General features: G+C 26.8%; 1 protein-coding gene across 1 annotated transcript; it reads right to left on the reverse strand.

Annotated features, from left to right (window-relative positions):
- Positions 1 to 4,012: 4,012 nt before the first annotated feature.
- Positions 4,013 to 7,214, reverse strand: LOC123273378. Its single transcript, XM_044740779.1, has 4 exons — positions 6,912 to 7,214; positions 4,610 to 6,198; positions 4,231 to 4,464; positions 4,013 to 4,149 (listed from the first exon to the last, which is right to left on the reverse strand). The coding sequence occupies exons 2-4, from the start codon at positions 5,409 to 5,411 to the stop codon at positions 4,013 to 4,015; spliced, it is 1,173 nt and encodes a 390-aa protein (XP_044596714.1). The 5' UTR covers positions 5,412 to 6,198; positions 6,912 to 7,214.
- Positions 7,215 to 14,877: the final 7,663 nt, after the last annotated feature.

Here is a 14,877-nt window from a genome sequence, read left to right on the forward strand (position 1 = left end):
TCACGCTTTTCATTTCTTTTAAATCTTGCGATTTTTCTTTATTATTTCTTAATTGTAATTGCCGATTAATTTTAGTAACCTTAAAAGAAATCAGAATTTTTTAACTTTCTAAGGTAACTTATTAAGTTAAATTCGAACTCAAGATATTTACAATTTTAAGTAAAAAATATTTTCTTTAAATCTTACAGTCAAAGTCATTACAATTTTATAAAAATAAATCATTCCAACTTTTCAACAACATTTTGAATACAAAAACTTTGATAAAACTTGGATTCAAATTGCGGCTCTAGATTTACGTTAAGTTACTGTACATTTTCAACTCATATTGTGTATACTTTTTACAATACAAGACTTGGCGTGAAGTTGGTACTAACTTGACTAAAATTACTATACTACAAGCATTTGCAGTAAAAGTGTGGCTATCAGGGATAGTTCGTAAGAATCAGCGTCAAGCGTCAGCATGAAATTGCACCTTAAGGAAGTCCTTTCGCTCCAGTTGAGTCATAACAACTGTAGTAGTAAATTTTCAATAAATTAAAATACAAAACCCATAAAAATTCCTAAAATTAAAAAACAAATAGTATACGGGGCATTAATCGTTGAAATTTTGAAAATTAAAAAAAAAATAGTTAAATACAAAAATTAATTTGACTGTTGTAAATCAGCTGTTAGTAACCTGTTCGTGATTTGGCAACGCTTTATTTCGGTTTTTTACATTTTTATTTGCACAATATAACCTTAACCGTGTTTAACTTTTTGCAGACAGTGTAAATAAATAAATTAATTAAAAATGTTTAGTCACAAAACCATAACATTCTAATGCCAAAAGGTTTTCTTGATTTTTTTCTTAAATTTTGCTGGATAGTTTTTATTCAAGTACAAGAAAGTATTTAGGAAATTCAGTATTTTAGGAAATTATAAATTACTTAAAATAAAAAAACATCGTAATTCAAATTATCAACTAAAATAACAAAATATTTCTCTTTATTTTTGTTTGACAACATAAAATTATATAGAAATAGAAAAATAAAAATAAAAATAATTACAAAAAAAGTTTATTATTATTATTAATATTATTATTATAAGTAATTCTTATTCATCAGTCTCGTCATCAAATTCTATTGCTGAAACTATTGGCTTGTGGTAACTAAAATATGATACATATGTTTGTGATTCTATATTATGCAAATGCCTCGAAAAAACAGCATCAATAGTAGTACCGTATTTTGTTGTCGATTCTTTTGGATTGTTATTTATATGTAATTGAAATTTTTCTAAAAAAAATGTTCTTAGTGGTTCTGATTTTTCATCTGCAAAATTAATATTGAAGTCTCCAGATAAAATCATCGGAAGCTGATAGAAGTTTCCACCAAGTATTTTAGAAACCTCATCAGTATATTCTATCAGCGCTTGATGTATGTAATGTTTCACATCTTCTATTTTTGTATTTGGTGATATGTAGACTATTACCATGACAATTTCAACTCCGTTGTTCGTTTTACATACAGCTGAACAAATGTCTCCAACTCCTGTACGTGAAACATTCACATCGCTGGTATTTTTTAAGATTATGTCCATATTTGGTGTTAAAATATTAGTAGTGTCATTGCTATTTTGATAGATAGCAACTCCACCTGTACGTACGTAATCTCGTTTGAAATGGGCAATGCATTTGAAATTAGGAATATCAATTAGTAGAGCATCAAGTTAAACACGGTGTCTTTTCAATCTAGATTTCTGCTGATACTCGTTACAATGTTCAGATTGAGTTTTTTTAGTTTTAGATGGTGCATTTGATGCAGGGTTACTAAAAAAAAAAATATTTAACATAAAAAAAAAAAATTTCTATGTATACATTTGAGTGCTTCTTTTCTTTGAATTTATATATTTTCACTCCACACACGAGTTATTATTCTAAACTCAGGAAGTAATTTTTTTTCTAATTTACAATGATACTTTTTCGTAGATGAGGCCAAAAATAGAATTCGAAAAAAAGGAGCACCCTCGTATATATACATACACATCGATATTTTTGTATTGTACCTTTCTCGTTTATTTATTTTTTGACGATCCCTGAATGCCTTTTGATGTTCTGCATTTGTTTTTGGTGGTTTTGCGGTACTAAAAATGATTAAAAATACATTTTTTGTTTAAATTAAAACTTAAAAAAAAATATTCAATAAACTTTTTAAATATTTTCATTAGTTTACTAGATATTTTTGATTTATATTGTACCTTTCTTGCTTATTCTCATTTTCTCTAGCTTTTTGGCGTTCCCTATACTCCTTTTGATACTCTGCTTTGGTTTTTGGTGGTATTGCAGAGCTAAAAATGATTTATAATAAAAATAGAATTATCGAAATATATATAAATATATATATATATATATATATATATATATATCTGTTTGTGATTTCAACATTTTGGTGACTTTATTTTTTTTAAATATAGCAAAAAATGATGCGTTTTTATTATGTATATGAAAATTTATGTATATCATAATTTCCAAGAAATAAAGGCCTTTGACATTTTGGTGACTTATATATAAATTATATATAAATTATGTACATTTATACATGTAAGATGTGCAATATTTCTTGCACAAGGAGATATTAACTTTATTCCATCGTTTATATTAGCTTGATAATTTATCCAAATGATCACTAATCTACCGAATCTTTACAGTTTGCAACTATATTATCAATAAATAGAATATTTCATAATAAAGATATAAAAACGTAAAGAAGTAGAAAAGCGCAAGAAAAAATAGGTAAAGCGATTGGCCCTATTGGCCCTATAGAATACTCCTGCTACTTTCCGCTTATATTATATAAAAAAATTATATTATACAAAACTTAATTTCGTTTCTTACGTTCTTTGAGCTTAAAATCAATCGTATATATGCTGTTAAGCTTTTCAGCCATTTACAACATAATTTTCGAACGAGATGCAAACAATTACTTCCCGATTTTGGAAAATTATCAATTTTCTTTACGGAAGGTGAAAAATACATGTTTGACAATATATATTTTTACCATAAGTATTTATTCAGTTTTAAGAGTACAACAAAAATCACTTGTATTTTGGTAGATGTGTAATTAAAACAAAAACAATAAAATACCACTGCTTTATGACTAGTGTAACTAGAAATAAATTCAAATATTTTAAAGATACACAAGACTGTATTAAATACATATATGAAATAAACTATCCTAGTAAATTAAGAGAAGTTAATAATCGTAGACGTACCAAATAATTAACGATAATTAAAAATATCGAATCAGAAATTACACCTGGACACAAAAAAAAAAGTAATCTGTACATTTGACCAGACTTACCTACCTATATGTATTTTGACGCACTGAATCTAAATTTGACATCTCTTAAGATTGTACACTCCCAAAAGTTGAAGTAAAGTGCAGATAAACCCTGAATGAGGTAAAAAGTCGTAAAAATTGCAGTTTTTGAGATGAAAAAATTTTCTGGAACTGAATTGAGCCTTCTTCCCATGTAATTAGATCCCTTGAAAGTTTAAAGTCAATTCAATAGCTGCAATATTTAGTTCTTTCTCCGGTTTTTTGCATTTCACTTAAAAATTTCAAGGGTGTATAAGATACACGGACCTCGAGTTTAGTTTTAGTGCGTTAAAATTCGAATAGGTAGGTACCTTAATCTGGAGAAATGTACAGAGCACCTTTTGTGTGCCAGTGTTATTTATAATAACAGAAAATACATTTATTATCTGATAAATATATATTGCAGCCTTCACTTAGAAAAATAAAAATTCATAATAAAATGAATAGTAACATAACTAAAAATAATGAGCAATAAAAAAATTTTGTTTAATTTATATTAGAGAGAATTCTATCATATAAATGTTAATTCCAACTTAACCACGTTTAAAATATAGTTTGTCATTGAAATTAAACTTCTTCTTTTCTCCTCTCTTAATTTTTTCACGTGGTTATGAATCCATGCGCGCAGTTGAGGCTCAGTTCTCTTTAAACTAGGATTATCTTTTAAGACATTGTCTCATAAGCTTTCCAGAGGGAAGTATCAAAGCTTTAATAGAATTTCCAAATGTGTCAAACACAATCTTTTTTTTCCGTATCAGACCATGTTTTTTTGTATTCACCTTCTTTTGTTTGTCTGAAAATATCAATGATCGTTAAGAATTTTAAACAAAAATAAACTAACACTAATTGATCTGAGACGAGTAAAAAATCTTACCCTTCACTAAATCATCCGTCTTTGATTTTTTCTTCATGCTCTCACCAGAATTTGAAGTTGCATCGCTAGGTTGTCGATCTAATAATTCAAAGCTTAATATTTTACGTTTTCTCCTCGTTAAATTTTTGACACGAGTTGTGTCATGGAAATTTTCTGAATCAGAACTGTTAACTTCCTCATGGTGTGGCATATTATCTAAAAAGGCATTCTGGTCGTCATTGTCAGTATCATTAGCTGTAAATATACATATTTATGTAAATTTAGATACTTAAAAAATAGAGGTTGGCCAATTCAACTTTTAAAATTCAAAATTGAAATAAATCATGTAAATTAATGTAAATAGTGTATATTAATCATGCGAATATCAAATAATATATACCTTTAGCCTGTTTCTGGAATGTAGGCTCAGATGTAGACCTGCTTTGATCACGCCGTATCATAATATTTACCCCTGACGCAACCTCCAAAATTTGGGAAACACCACAAACGTCCCGAGTTACAACAGCCTGTCGATAATGGTCGCGATAAATTTTTTCAGCGTGACCCATAAAATTTGATACATCATATATCTGACACTCATCTATTTTAAGAGATGCCACAGTCGTAGCAAAGTGTTTGCGAAGTTCTGTAGCTCGCAATCTTTCAGGATACACCGCCTCACATTTTTCACTAAACTTGCGCATCAAAACGCATGCTTCTAGGTGCTTGTAACGCGTACCATCAAATCCTGGCAAAGCAAAAATAAACGGATTGTCAGGATGAATTTGGGCTGCACTTCGATGTGATAATATAATATCGATAAAAGAACGCATGCTGGTTGATAAGAGTAATGGTATTTCTCGACCCACTTCCCTGAATTCAATACGCAAGTATTCGTCGACTAGTCTCTTATTCTGACTTGATAATTGATTATATTCATCTTTATTGGTTTCCTCGAATTTTTTAGCCCTTTTATAGTCATCCAGACAAATCCTTTCTAATTCTCCTGGTCGCTTACGGTTAAATAGCATAATAGATATAAGAGTACATTGAGACAATTTTTTCCATGCATAATACTTAAATCTTGCAGTCAATGATTCGATCGCCGAAACCAGACAGGCTTCAATATAATTTCTGAAACTGTTTATATCTTCCATTGTTGGAAGAGGTTTTGCTTGTACCTTTTTGCTTTGTTTGGACATTTCTCGCCAGTGTATTGATTCGAGTAGGAAATTCTACTTCGTGGACTTCCAGAAAATATTTCACAATCTCACATCGTCCGAAGTCTAATTTTTTATCAGCTCCTTTTTATAAACTTTAGCTACTTTCGTAATCCATGTACCCGCAGTAGTAGCAGTTGAAGGAGCTCTACACTCACTTGTTTCTATGTTTACGCCAACAATCACTTGAACTGCAATGATCATATTGTCATAGAGTCTCGGATCAAGAATATCAGCAAAACCTTTGACGTCTACTGGGTTGTGATGTTGATTAATTCTACCATTTTTAAATACATCTTCGTTAAATTCCATAACTTTCAGCAATATACTTCCCAGCATTCTCAAACGAGATCGTATCATATTATGATGATGCTGGTTGGTATATCGTTCAGTCAAATCGTTCGTAAACACTATCAGCAAAGGGTCGTAACGAATAATTTCTGATATCTCATCGTCATTGTTAATTGCGAGAATTTTTCTGGTTAATTCATTTGCGTTCGGTGAATTTGCCCCATCATTATTTTTGATCTAATTAAATTAGAGCTATCTTCATGATGGTCTTTTTCTTCTGGGCAATTATGTCGTTTTAAATTCTGTAACCAACGTCCACATTTAGCACAAGGCTTATAATCTATAGCATTCGCCCCCGATGTTTGACGAGGTTGACGAGAGACAAGGAGATTCCCTTGGTTGAAATCTCTGTTTAAATTATACATGTTATTACCTCGGAGTCGTAATTTTTCTATTGCTGCTTTCCTGGCAGCTGAATCTGTAAGAAAAAAATTATTTCTATTCTAATAAACTCATGTCAAAAGTTATAATTTTTAGCGTATTCAACAAAAGTTTTTATGGATTTAAATAATTTTTAATGAACCAAGCAACTAATAAGCTAATAGAATATATATACTTTTAAACGAAAGCCTATGTAACACAATTTAAATTTGTTTTGAATAGTTCTCGTATTTAGTTTCAAAAGATATAAAATTTTTTTTTTTAAGTTTTCTTGCCGATATTAAAATTATTTCTGTAGACTCGATTAATTTCCTTTTATTTTCTTTTTATTTACTCAAGTACTAAAACTTTACTGAATTTATTAATCATTAATAATATAATCCGCACATATTTACAAATTGTACGGTTTTTAGAACAAGATATATATTTTGTAAAATAATGACTAAATACGCACATAGCGTTACTACAAACTTTTATAATGAAATTCAACTTTTTATTGTTTTAGAACTATAATTTTTTTTGCTATACAGTGAAACGTTTAAAACTTTTAATTATTGTAAAATTGGTTCGATAATTTAGATCATACAAATGGGTTAAGTATAGAACTATTTTTTTGTACAGTTTCTGTAAACACAAATTCTGTTTCTGTAAACATGAACACAGTTTCTGTAAATACAAAATGCACACAAAAAGTATATGTTCAAAAAGTCTAAAAATCCTAGAGATTTTTTAAGGTATATTTATATTCACTTACTTTTTCTAGGGCAAGGAAGTACTTAACTTCTGGTTCATTAGCATGAGCATCTCGATAGTGACGACTAGGAACTACCTTTAGTTCAAAACAGAAACAGCAAAATGTTTTTTGTTTTCGTTCCAGATACGGGTACATCTAATTCATGAAGAACTGGAGCTACTGCTGTAGATAGCAGTTTTTCTATAGAGTTAGCGGTACTTTTTTCAACAACAGAGTTGATGTCAATTGATTCATTTAAGCTTGACTCGATATCGGGTATAAATGTTGAATCGTCTTTCGATTGATCAATTTCAAAAATACTAGAACCTAAAAATACAATAATAGCATGAAATTTTTTCAAATTCTTAGCTTAGATAACTTGATTAACAAAATTTTTGAAAAAGGAAAATTTAATCTACAACTTTTGATTTTATCACTCGTCATATAGATTTATAGAATTTACAGTCCAAGCTGTATAAAATTTTGCATAATAGATTAGTAGACAAAAACTTATGATTGCTAAGAAAAAGCTCAACAATTTCTATCAAATTATATTTTGAATAATAACTCGAGAAAATATTTAAACAACTATATAGATTATAATAAAAAAGAAAGGTAATTACAATTTTGTTTAAGAGTAATTACATTGTAAACTTACGTAAGAGATCAGATAATGTCAATTCTGAAACGACTGAATCATTAGAAAATTCATTTTGCTTCTTTGAATTCGAATTTACTTCGATGCCGTTACTTTCGCAAAGCTGAATATTTGACTAATTACGTGTTGAGTTTTCAGAATTATTAATCGTCTCTCTCAGTATATCATCCGTCTCTAAATTATCAGATTCTTCGAGATCATTTAGTTCGTCGAGCTCACTGATGTGAGAGTCACTTGAATCGGAATCATAATCTGAATCTTGAATACTATCTGGTACATAATTAGGATCTTTATCATCATCAATTTCATCGGAACTTCTTATCGGATGAGTTCTAGAAGAATCCACGAGAGAGGGATCTAGTAATAAAGTTTCAGCACCACGATTGATTTCTGATGAAACTATAGCATTTTGAACTTTACTGTATAAATCCGAATCAATTTTGATTTCGGTGTTATCAATATAAGAGCCATTATTTTCAGCCAATACAACTGGAAATGCTATATTGTCTCCAATTAACGGGTAAAAAGAGATTTCTTCTCCATCTGTATTATTTACCGGGTCGTTGGAGATAATTATTGGTACATCATCAAGTTCTAATAATTTCATTGGTTCAGGAACTTTCTGGATGTGTCCATTAACAGTTGGCAAAAAATGACCTACAAAATTTGACTTAATAACTGGTTTACTAACTTTAGTGCTTAAGTTTACACTTTTATCTTGACTTTGATGATCGGGGGACACATTATTCATTTGCTCTGGATTTTTGATACCGTAAGTATTTGTGTGATCTTCATCTTCGTTTACTCTGTATTGATAAGTCTTACCGGGACAATCATTTATGTTTTTGACTTCGGTCGTTAATTTTGTAGCAGGTACTTGAAGATTTGTTTTGCCATCACTACATCTTTTCATTCAACAATCATCGTCCAGTATTTTATCAAACGGCAAATCATTCTTTAACCTCAAAATACTGTCAACAGTATTAAAACGTGTATCATCATAAGGTTCTGGTTCTTGGTTGGGTACCAAACAATCAAATTTTTTAGACAAGGAACTCAAATCTAACTCATTGCTTTCGTTTTCAACTGCTCTAATATCAGTTATCTTTTCCTCCAATGCGACTGATTCATTTTTCAAAGTTTTATTAGACACTTCAGTACGTTCTAAACGTAAAATCTTTCGTTCATTTACTTTTTCAATATATACTTTTGGTAATTCGTCAGCTAAGTCTTGCGCAATTTTCAATAAATCTTTTTTTCTACCTACAAGATAGAAAAAAACTAATTATTAAAATTTTATTCAAAAAACCTATCATTATTATTTTATTCATTATAAATGCTTGAGAAATTGGAAACAAAATAATTGATTGTTTATGAAGCAAATATAACAAAAATTGTAATCAATAAATAAAAAAATTTAAAACAAGTTCTTCAAGTGCTATTTGAAAATGCATAAATTGATTTAACGACTTTCTAAAAATAAAATTTTTGATTTTCAGTCATTAACACTTCATCAATCATTGTATAATTAAAAAATTGTTTCAAAAATTGAAAAATCTTTGCCACATAAACATTCACTATTTTTAAATATTTTCAATTGTTTACATCTATAATAAATAACAATTATGATCTGTCATAATTACCATTACGCAAAATCAGGGAAGTTTCATATTCATAACCTCTGTAAGTAACTAATCCATTGTCATTCCGTGTTATATTTTTGTTAGCTGCTACTAAATATTTTTTGTGTTTTGTTTGAACTAAGCAATACATTTTGTTATTTTTTAATTTATAAAAAGCATTGTAATAAAAATCGCGCAAATAATATATTCATAGATTATTAATCCATGCTTATGATTAAATAATCACAAAATTGATAGATTTTCACTTTCCAACAGTATTTGTGTGTGAAATAAATATTAATTACAGTTGATGTGCAAAATATGTGTGGATTAATTTTTAATGCGTATTTTTAATTCTTTTTTCCATACGCTTATCAAATCACAATAATTCTTAAAAAATCAACATGGTAATCCAGAACTCTTACAGATAAAAAAAATGGCTGACTTGATTCAAGTACTCAGACACCAGGGGTCATCGTTAGTCTTTTTTAACTTCATTTAATATTTATACTATTAATTAAAAAATATTCCATAGCATAAATTGATTATTAATTAAATGAATATAAAAATTCGATAATAATATCGATATATTTATTAGTAGTATGCTATTGCATAATATTTGATAGTTCGAATTAATCAGAAGGTATAGATTAAAAAAAACAATATTGCATCCCTCACCCAACGCGATCAATTCATCAAGTAAATCGTTCAAGCAACAAAATAATTACAAAGATAAAATATTCCCTATTATTTTCACTGTAAATATAAATGTAAACAATTTTATACTACTGATATTTCATATATACTCGGAAGAAAATCACAGAATTTAAATAGAAAAACCGTACTTTGTTTTTAAAACTTGAAAAATATATTATAGAATCATACGAGTTTTGTAAAATAACAAATATTGAACATAAAATAAATAAAATTATTAAATATTCCACTCAAAAATTTTATTTCCATATGTTAGAGTTATTTAACTGTTAGCTTGTTAAGTAAGGTTAGAATTGTAAAATAATATCTACTGTACTTTTCAATAATTTTTATTATTTTTTTTTATTAAATTAATTTTTTAATAAATTTATTTTTTTATTAAATTAATTTTATTTTAGAATAAATTTTATTATTAAATTAATTTTATTTTTAAATTAACTTTTTTTTTTACAATAATTTAATAAAAAAAATTAATAAAAGTTTCTCAAACAAAATAAAATTTGTTTTATGCTGTAAGATGGACGGCGGAGTTCTTAAGAAGATCCATCTTCACAAGCATGGAATGTGAATGTTATCCATACATGCTTGTGAAATAAAATAAAATTAATTAAAAAATAAAATTAATTTTAAAATAAAATTAATTTTAAAATAAAATTAATTTGATAAAAAAAAAATTAATTTATTATAAAAATTAATTTAATAAAAAAAAATTAACAAAAATTTCTTAACAATGGAGATATCGAAATATCCTATATAACAAAAGACGAATAGTAATAGCTTATCCCGTTATAGAAAATCAACTAATACTCGTCATCATATTTTTGAAATTGCTCAATACCCCACGCGACTAATACATTTTTTGATTTACGAGAAAATGATTGTTCGTAATGTTTTTAGTTTGCTTCAATTCTAATTGAATAAAATATTTTATTAGGTATTTTACAACGATTTCGACAGAATTTTATATAATAATTATAATACTTATTCTATTTCAGTTATTATTAAAATAAAAAAAATTAACTATGTGCTTTCTGCATCATTTTTTTTACTTAGTGAAATTAGCAGACAGCCGACAATTTTTGAATATTTTTTTGAAAAATAAATTAGATCAAAAAAATTATTTTAAAAAACTTCATTTATAATTTATTAAAATTTCTAAAGATGAAATTTTTTAAACAATTTTTTTTTGCTATAATTATTTAATAAAAAAAATTCTAAAAATTGTCAGATGTCTTTTAACTTCAGTGTTATAAGTTGGTTATGCAATTCTATATGTCATCATACCTATATTTTGGTGAAACTAAAATATTTTTTACAATTTTTTTTTAAATAAATATTTTTCAGCAGTAAAATATAGTTTTATCACAACAGTTGCTTATTTAGATTTGGTCAATAATCTTAATATTTATCAAATGAATCAGTCAATGAATCATTTAATAAGCTGAAGACCATGTTAGAAAAACTTTATCATGAACAATAGAAAATGAAGAAATGATGAATTAAAAAATAGTTTTATACTCAATCTGATGAGATGATGGAAAAACATTTCGATAACTTATTGCAATGTGTAAATCTCTCACTCATGTATAAAGCCTGTACACACAATCAAGATTCATGTAATTAATCAGATTGGTTGGTTCTATTTCAAGAAGAAAATTATTTTCCCTATCAGCAAAATTCAATTAGGTTCATTGATATTTTTGTGGGTTGCTAAACATATATGTGTTGATGCCAAAATGAGGTATAGAGCGTATTAATTTACAGTAAAACCAGTTAGTTAGTCTAAGTAGAAAATTTTCTTGGCGTAAGAAAATATTTTAAATAACGAAAATATGATTGGTAAAGCAGATAATTTCTTGAGCCAAAAAATTTTCATGTCTTAAGAAAATTCTCTTGAGACAAAAAAATGTTTACTCTGCTTCAAGGCAAATTAAGATTTCAAATCATTTTTTTGGCCCAAGTAGACCTATTTTCTATGTAATAAGGAAACGTCTTTATTACAGTATCTCAGTTAATCTGCATTAATCTTTAAAATAACCTTCATATGAGATTGCGATTTTATTTTAGAATGAAAAAATTAACTTGATTCAAGAGAAAAAAAATCATAATTTAATAATATCATTATAAAAAATGGGATATTTTTAAATCGACAAATTTCTTATAGATCAAATAGAATTTATTCAAATTAAGAAGGATTTTTGAGCTCAAGAAAAAAAAATATAATTTGTTCATGAGATGAAATGTCTTCAAACATAAATATCGTTGATCTATTGAAAAAAAATTAAACTAATCAGAATTAACATGTCTTTAAGTTCTTCGATCTTTATATTATTTTTTTTAAGGAAATATGTTATATGATAAATTAATAATTAAGATGAATTTTTTTTATTTTATTGGTACCTTATAAAAATTATAATCATATTGCAATTCGTCTCTGAATGAAACAATTCAAAAACTATATTAGTATTGATTAGTCCAGTAGACAATATAATGTGATTTCGGCTCATAGCAACTAATATAAAATTTTTTATAGAAGCAAGTTTTATTAGTTTAATAATATATAAATTGAATAATAATTAGTTACGCAAAAATATCATCTTAAGCAATGTGTACTCTCAACAAATATAATTCGATAATTTACTGAGATACATCGGATGCACTTCTGATAACGAGATATGTATATTATTAATTTAGTCGATTATATAAGAGTGTTTAATGTGAATAAAATCGCAGATTTATGTTTTGATGTAAGGAGATGATATCAAACAAAGTAATATATGTGTTTTTCGTTTTCAGACCACAACAGATATATATTGAATAATTTCAATAATCAATGACATTCGAAAGAGCGACGTTCTATTGACTGATATACTTGAAGATCATTTATTATAAAATAATTTTTCTTCATTCATTGATAATATTGAATAAACAATTAGCAGAAAAGTACTTGTTTATTAGTACTAACGAGTCATCAAAATTACATTTCGGTGATTCGCTGAAATACATTAAGATTAGTCGCGTGGGGTATGAGTTGAGTATTTGTATCAAAAAATAGAATTAATAACAATAATCGAAACAAGCAGTATGATGTTAACTCAGGTCTATTAGGATTAAGTTCAAGAGAATATTAAAAAGAAATAATTATAGTAACGAAAAGTAGATTATACAGTTGTATGTGTTAACATACGTAAATTTTCATGACACAAAAATATTTTTTACAATTCTTTTTAAATAAATATTTTTCAGCAGTAAAATATATAGCCTTATCACAATAGTTGCTTATTCAGATTTCAACAATAATTTCTTAAATAAAATTTCTTAAATGAAACTAATTCAACTTCAATTCTTACTAATTAATATGATTCTTATACCCCACGCGACAGTTGGCATATTTTCACTAGTAAGTCGACAATATTAACATTGGCAACTCTTAAACTATTGAGTATTTACGTAAAATTATCAGCTTCTTTTCATTCTTATTTTTATACTGTTGAAAATAGTGTACTTTAAAGAAAACTCACGTAGTCATATTATATTTAAAATAGAAAAATATATACTTCTTTACACCATAATAATAACTATATATTATATATTACAAAAATAGCCTGATGCAAAGTAAACTAAAGCAAAATATACAATTATTAGATAATCAGTACGAAAAATACTCATTTTAATAATAAAACTTGTTTATTTTTTTTTTTTGTTTTTGCAGTGTCATAAAACTTAATATTAAAATTAATTTTGTACGATCTGATTTAAATCAAGTAAATTATATAAAGTTAATAGAACTGTGACTCAAAAGTTGTACTACTTTTCGCTCAATGTAGATCAAACTATGAGCCTCTATTTTATTAACTTTTTCAATAGATTAGCAATTTCAACTAAGTCAAGGTCTGAATCTGTTACACCAAATATAAAGTTTTTAATAAAAAAAAAAAAAAAAAAAATACGACAGATCAGAACAAATAAATACTGTTCAAAATCTCTTTAATTATTTCAACAAAATAATATATTCACAGTTCTTTCGAAAAAGATGAAAGTTTCTTTAACTACTAAAATTAATTAAACATTTGTCGCATTAATGAAGTTAATTTTACATTAATCAAATTAATATAATTCCAATTTATTTGTAGTGGAAAGTTTCAAAATTTAATACATCTTTTTTAAATAAAATGAATCTAAATGAGAAAGGCACGCTAATAAAAACAATTTAATTAAATTATTTATTTTAGTAATGAGAAAATAATTAGAATACATGTTAGATATTCTTTTATTGTTTTAACCAAATTTTTGAAAGAAAAAAAATACTTTAAAATTGAAACTTAAATTGTTCATTAAACACGATCAAACATTATCTATGATATTTAAAATTTGTAAATTTTAATCCAAGAAGCTAATAAAAATGAAAAGATACCGTTAATTATCAGAATGAAAATGTGTTTGTGAGAGAATAGGAATTTATCATACAAATAAATATTAATAATTGTCAGATATAGGCTTTACATGAGATATTAAATTTTCACTCGATGTTAAAACAATCATGACATAATGATGTCATGTGTACTTGACACATGGGTTTCTCACATTTGTAGCAATATGAACGAACTTTTTTGTCCGCTTTTCTAGGACAAATAACACATCTGACAGGCTTATTTTTTGTTTTGTCGAAGGTTCTTGATAAAAGTTTTAGCGATAAAAAATTACTGGCCTCATCTCTCAACTCTCGCGATAAATATTGACACGTAGCTCTATTTTTGATTTGATTACTTACAAGATCCAAGCCAAGCTTTTTCAAAAATTCCTTTCGTGATAAATTATGTTCTATGTTTAGATGAAAAATGATGGAACTATTTAGACATGATAAATCGATCATAAAAAACAAGAGTTTCAATACCAATCTTTTTGTTTGTCCCATCACAGAGTACTTGTTCAAAAGTTCTTCGGTCGTGAAGGAATTATTTTTCTGTAGGTCGACTTGAGGGAAATTTT

This window comes from Cotesia glomerata, linkage group LG10 (assembly GCF_020080835.1).
Source record: "Cotesia glomerata isolate CgM1 linkage group LG10, MPM_Cglom_v2.3, whole genome shotgun sequence".
NCBI lineage: Eukaryota > Metazoa > Arthropoda > Insecta > Hymenoptera > Braconidae > Cotesia > Cotesia glomerata.